General features: G+C 35.3%; 1 protein-coding gene across 1 annotated transcript; it reads left to right on the top strand.

The window, feature by feature from the left end:
• Window positions 1-390: 390 nt before the first annotated feature.
• Window positions 391-6,631, top strand: LOC112562355 (very-long-chain (3R)-3-hydroxyacyl-CoA dehydratase 2-like). The gene is made up of 7 exons (XM_025235584.1): window positions 391-582; window positions 1,099-1,216; window positions 1,548-1,655; window positions 2,074-2,195; window positions 2,642-2,681; window positions 3,025-3,163; window positions 3,949-6,631. The coding sequence occupies exons 1-7, from the start codon at window positions 482-484 to the stop codon at window positions 4,026-4,028; spliced, it is 708 nt and encodes a 235-aa protein (XP_025091369.1). The 5' UTR covers window positions 391-481; the 3' UTR covers window positions 4,029-6,631.
• Window positions 6,632-6,675: the final 44 nt, after the last annotated feature.

Here is a 6,675-nt window from a genome sequence, read left to right as displayed (position 1 = left end):
CCCCCCCCCCTGCACTTGTATTACTGGACTGCTGGCAGAAGATTTTTTTTTTTTTTAAACGAGGCAGTTGTGTATAAAGCTTCCGGTTAATTCACATTTCAGATTAACTACTAAAACGAGGCATGTTTGTACAAAGTTTCCGGTTTACTCACATTCTTTGTTTAGGCTCGCCGAGGCAACAGCGGATCACTTCGCAAGAGCCTAAAGCGTTGGTCTTGGCAGACAGACAGCAGTCCACCTATACACATTAATAGGCACACATACACAAGGAAGAATTAAAAAAATTATGATTTCTTTTTGCCAATGCTGAAGCTAATACACTATTGTAAAGAATAGTTGTAAAACTGCACTTTCCCGCATAAAAATAAAACCCATTTTGATAAGGTATTTGATTATTCTTATTTGGTCTAAAGTCCAGAAGTGAATGACTGATCTCTGCTAGTCGACCTGCAGCAGTCGCGGTAACACTGTTAGTACGAAGATGCCGGCCTCCATAGATCACAGAAAGCAGGCAAAGAGCCTGGGAGACAGTGCTGTCGTAAAGGGCTATCTTATTGCATACAACGTTAGTCAGATGCTTGGGTGAGTGTAAAATGGTCGATACTTAGATGATTGATTGTGCTGGGAGATTTGTTTCTTCTGTACTGTACAGTTCACGATGTCACAACAAGCAGAGGAGCCGCTTTTAATTTGTTAGTTGGGTAAATAAATTGTGTTAGATGTTAGTATTTAGTGCTGTCAACGATTCTTGTCTTACTACCATAGTTCTCTATTTCGAAAAATTATAAAAACCAAGACAGTTGTTCCAAGGACAGAAAAGCAACTAGGTTTTTCATATTCCCTTCTCTCGCCCCTCTCCCCCGACACAGGCACCAATTTAAAACACCGAAATATACTTTGAGGACAAGGACACTGAGGGTTTAAAATAAAAGATTTGGTCACAATGTTATGTCTTACCATCGTTGGTTTATTGCGATGTGTTAAATTTTTCTGTACAGAGGTAGTTTAATGTACTCACTGGGTTGAAGTGTATATATAGCTTTCAAGACATCTTCTATTTGTTATTGAGGTATCTGTTTAATTTCTTTTTGTGTCCAGATGGATTATTCTGATGTTCATGATTGTTTGTCATATCTACCGTGAGGGTAACGTGACACTGCTTTATAAAGAAGTGGAACAAGTTTTGCTGATTTTTCAAACCGCTGCAGTGCTTGAGGTATCCATTAATCCTTTAGACATGCCCTTTTAGACTGTTAGCACTTGTAAATTTAAAGCATGTTAACTAAAAGAGATTAATGATTGGGCGGTGTCTTTGCGCCCCATGAATATAATATTTCTAAGCCATTTTTTATAATGTCATGACCAAAATAAATTGCATGCAATGTCTTACTTCACATCCCTATAACTTTTCCTCCTACTTGATACAATTACAACCCAATCTCTCCTTAATTTTATTTTTTCCTTGAATAGCCCATCAGCTTATTTGGAAATATAAATCATGGTCATAGGTCAGCTTTAGGATAGTCATCAAAGTGGCCTTGTCTTAGATTGTTCACAGTTCTCTGGGGCTGGTCAAGTCCAACCCAATCCTGACAACCTTCCAGGTGTTTTCACGAGTGTTTCTACTGTGGGGAGTAGTGTGGAGTGTGCCACAGGTAAGTATCCTGCTTTAACACTGAATGAAGGTTCTTTCCCCCAGTATTCAAACTTAAAGTGATGTCTTTATTAGGGCAACCTGTTTCTGAACACTGGAGTTGTAGCTGCTAAACTGCAGAGATTTCTTGAGCAAAAACAAAACAAAACTAAATGAAAAAAAGTTTGCAATGACTATTGAACATCATAAAAAAATCTTTTATTATTTATATAAATCATTTATTAAGGCTATTTCTATAGTTGATTTTTCATACTTGTTTGTGTGGAAAAGAAATACAGTTTGCATATGTCATAGAAAAGTATTCTTATTGTAGGCAAGTTGAATGCTGCAAATTCTGACAGCTTCTAAGACTTATTAAATATTTATTATGCCCTTATTTATGTGTATGATCTAATTCATTTTGCTGTTGTTATGGTCAGGTGCAAACAGAAGTGTATGTATTCTACTTCCTGATTGCATGGACTATCACAGAGATCATACGCTACTCTTTCTACTTTTTTAGTCTACTGGGTGGTGTCCCTTACACTCTTAAATGGTGCAGGTTTGTATGCTTAGACAATTTTTACAGTTATTTTGGGGGTATTTTCTTATTCAGCTTGTTATGGTAATGTTATGGTGATAATATTGTACATATGCATGCAGGTCCATTCTTAGCCCTCGCAGGGCCCAAGGCATAGGGCATGCTCAGGGCCCTTGACTCCATGATTTTAACTGGAATCTAATTACCATATTAATCAAAAGCACTAGGCCCTAGGCAGATACCTTGTCTGCCTGTCCCTAAACACAGCCCTGCATGCATGTTTGCTAGAAGATGAAATTGATGGTTACAGCAAGGATGTGAAATAAATGTCTTTGCCCATCGTCAAAGTGCTGTATATACATACACACTTGCATACACTGAAGTTCAGAAGCATATAGCTTTAGAGGTAGACATCGGATGCAGCAGCATTGGTCATATGTTTTAATGTTATATCTGTCATGTTGCAGATACACATTGTTCATTGCTTTGTATCCTGTTGGGGTTATGGTAAGATTCTTATGAGTTCTATGGATGTTAGATGTTTGTTATTTCTTTTTTCAGCTCTAGATGCTCATGCCTTTGCATTTATTTTAGAGAAAAAAACAGGAGACAGTTCCACTATTACATGTACAGCTTTGATGCAGATTCTTTTTTCCAAAAACAATAATTTATAATATGTATAAATGACTCATCTGTGTTTTTTAAATTTTGTTTTTATCTAGCTGGTATCTTTCACATCATCCTTCATCATTTGAATTTTTTTCTCTAAAATAAGTGATTTTTGTATTTGCATAATTATCTTTGCTTTTACCACAATGTATATGGAATAAGATGTATTTTTTACGTGCAGGGGGAGGTAATGACGATCTACTCGGCTTTGCCTTATGTAAAAGCATCTGGTCTGTATTCTCTGTTTCTTCCAAACCCAGCAAATATGTCCTTCAACTACTTTTACTACCTTTGGTTCATCTTGTTCTCATATATACCAGGTAAGTTTGGGACAATAATTGGTTGTTTTGTAATCTTGCATATGACAGAAAGGGTTATGTTGAATTTAATTCTGCAGTAACAGTAAGGTAAGATTAGTAAGATTCATTATTGCTAGGGGCAGTAAATATTTTACTTTCCTGTGTTCTAACCACTTTTAATGCAGTCTCTGAAATATGTCAAAAGAACCATTTTGGTTTAAAATTTTGTGGATATCGAATCAATCACTCCTAACTCTGGTGAAGTAGATAACCTATACTTTGCATACTACATGTGCCTGCAGTGAGAGGTTAGTAAATTGGAACCATGAGAATATACAGTGTTGTAGGATCAACATAAATTCCTGCTCTAGCCTTTAATTTATGCCTACTCTTTTTGAAAACTTCATGGCTTTTCAAGTGAGTAATCAACCTGTATATTGTCTAACCATAAAAAAACAAACTAGTATTTAATTTCCACAACTTTTAGACAAGCACCATGCTTGAAAAGAATAGATTAGAAAAAGGTCTTACATCTCCTACTTAAAAGATATGAGTAGTTTATATAAGGGTAAGATTAGTTTTCTTTTCTTGACAATGAAATGTTTGGTAAGTCCCAGAGTTCACTTGAAAATAACTCTTAAGACATGTTTGAGTTTAAAAATGTAGGAATAGCATTGGATTTTTTAGCATTTATGCCCTGGGAAATGCCTCAAAGAAATCCATGTACGCTTTAAATGAACTAGGTATTTAGATGCACTCAGTCTTGAAATCCATGAGAGGGAGTTGAACTTTGCTGTTCTTTCTAGTTTTTCCCCAGTTGTATGGACACATGTTGAGCCAGCGTCGAAAAGTCATCTGTGGTGGTCAGCATGCTAAACAGGAGTAACAGGCTCATCATCTTATTCACAATCATGTACGGACAAACCACTGTGTCCCAGGAGGGAGGAAAAAGAGCAGTCCCTCTGCTTCCAGTGGTGTTTGAAGCCAAGGAACAACATGAAAAAAATGACCCATTTACTGCCATTTTTGGAATGACTGCCCAAAAACCTGTGTTGGAATAGGCTGCACATCTGCAGCATAACCTGTGCTGGGCTGATATTATCCAAAAAAATGTAGCTGATCAAGTTCATCAGATGCCAGATAGTAAGCAACACACTGCCAGATGGTATTCAATGCTTGCAGGTATCAGTTATACAGTATATTTAAATTAAGTGGCATACGGACCAGACTAATGTCAAATGGAGATGATATAATAAAAGTTGTTTTAAAAAATCCATAACTTGTTAGCAAGTTAATATTTGAATATATACTGTGAGTGAAATTGATGTTCAGAATTATTCTTTTTTTATGTTGAACTTAAATCATACCTAAACACTTGCTGTAAAACAAACAAAAAAATTGTCATCAAAACATTGTTAGCAAGCTACATTTATCCTTAGTTTTCAAATGCCAAAACTTGTTTGTCATGAATTTTCTGATTAAGCATATAAAATGTTGAGCCTAATGTAGACAGACAAGGGGCTGCCCAAACCCGGGTCTGCTGGCGAGGTGTTGTTGCAGCCCTATGCTCCTCAAAGGGGCAACAAGGAATAAACTAATGTAGACAGACAATGGGGCATCAGGTATCAGTGAAGCATGATACTTCATTGGCATCAACATTACCTTTCACTATCAGACATCTTCATTCTATAACTAAAATTGTTTTAGTTCACATTCTTAAAAGTTCAGCACATTTGAAGTCTTGATGAGAATGAATAGCATGTGACTTGGGTATGATTGTGTGTTGAAATACTGAAAAGTTCCGTTTCCCAGCAAGATTGCTACCTAGCATTTCAAATGTTTAAGTCCATCAGGCAGTAGTATTTTTATGTGTGTTATTTTTCTGTCGTTTTTTGAAGAAGGCATAGTTATTATTGTCTGACAAATGTTTGCTTTAGTGTATATTTGTTGATGAGCCAGCAAATGAAGAAAGGCATAAAAAATTATTTTTAAACACAAAAAGAACTTGACACACAATTCCTTAAAAATTCATCTTCCTGTTCTAACACATGATGTATCGATTCTTTATTAATCAAAATAATGAGGAAGAGATGTTTAAGAGGCAGGTAAAATATGTCCTGCATCAACCCAAAACAATTTTTTTTAAAGTAGTTTTTCTTTTAATGGGCTACAATTACAGATAAAGACATTCAATTTATATTAACCGTCAGACCACAGAAATAAAACAACTTTAACCAGTACTATGTTAGGCCAATCAAACAAAACTTTATCGAATAATAAAGGAATAGGTGCCTTTAACTACCCCTTTATTTTTAACTCTTTGGTCAACTTTAAATAAATGTAAATTTTAAAAAAGTGTGAACTTTCAATAAAACAGACAAATTTTTTTGAGATTTACTCAAAAGTAACATGCTACCGCATAACAGAAAAAACATCATGCCAGTATGTCTATAATACAAGATCAACAAGTGAACAATGGTAGCTGATGACATTATATGCTTCTTTGTTGCCCATCTTAACTGCTTAAAGTGCAAGATTTTATTGCACTCTTGATATCTCCTTATATTCTTGATTTTTATGTTAATTTGATTGGCTCTATGGTGGGCCTATTCTCATGTAAGTGCATCACTTATATTTTTATTATTAAATACTTGTACCTGGGTTCATGTTCCTGGTTGTGTCACTTAGGGTACATTTTGAAAGCACATTGCTTGTCCTCTCTGAACAAAATATTCAGGACTGTAAACTTCATGAATCTGCAGAAGTGTGCAACATTTGTACTTGCGGACTATAAGGATCATATATAACTATGATACATTTCTGCGCATATCTTTCACACACCTAATTTTTAAAAAAGGTCGTTTCCCACTCTAAACTTTCAATTTCAGCACCTGATCAGAGAAGAGTCCATACTTTTTGAAGCACAACACTTCATAATAAATGAACATCCTTCAGTTAATCCTCTTGCCTTTAAAAGACAAAAACAAAATGTTCTAATTTTGGAAAAAATTTTGCATGCAATTCTGGTTCCCATAGTGTTCACAAACACTACATGCATTCATGAAAATGGCTGCTATATACAAATATATTGTTTCTGCCCACATAAAAACTATTTACCTATGATATGTCATAAATACCCCCTTTACATCAATACCTTGAAGTCTCAATATATAGTCTTACTCAGCATAACTCTTCGTTTTCTATCTTTACCACTTCTATTCGAATAATGGCATTTCTAACAAGCTGGCACTCAATGTTGTTTACCATCTACATGTTCAAGTTAGTATTGCCATGTATAATGGTTGCATCTAGAGAGTGTTTAGGACCTTGACAAAAGGAAGGTTAAACCATTGTGAATTATTAAACTTTAGAATCTATGGATAATTGCTGATATATAAATATGAATATGCAAAATGTCATTCATACAAGATGAGAATGGAAAGTACAGGAGCACCAGAGTTCTACCCAATCCAACCCCCACCTCCAAAATAAAAAATCTGCATTTTTAAAGCTTCTGGATAAGAAAGGTTTCA

Source organism: Pomacea canaliculata, linkage group LG4 (genome assembly GCF_003073045.1).
Source record: "Pomacea canaliculata isolate SZHN2017 linkage group LG4, ASM307304v1, whole genome shotgun sequence".
Lineage (NCBI taxonomy): Eukaryota > Metazoa > Mollusca > Gastropoda > Architaenioglossa > Ampullariidae > Pomacea > Pomacea canaliculata.
Note: the sequence above shows the minus strand (reverse complement) of the source record. Positions and strands in the feature narration are given on the sequence as shown.

Coding starts and splice junctions, on each gene's coding strand:
- LOC112562355 (XM_025235584.1), top strand. CDS start 482: ATGCCGGCCTCCATAGATCACAGAAAGCAGGCAAAGAGCCTGGGAGAC. Junction 1,656..2,073: donor TAGTGTGGAGTGTGCCACAG/GTAAGTATCCTG, acceptor TGTTATGGTCAG/GTGCAAACAGAAGTGTATGT. Junction 3,164..3,948: donor CTTGTTCTCATATATACCAG/GTAAGTTTGGGA, acceptor TGTTCTTTCTAG/TTTTTCCCCAGTTGTATGGA.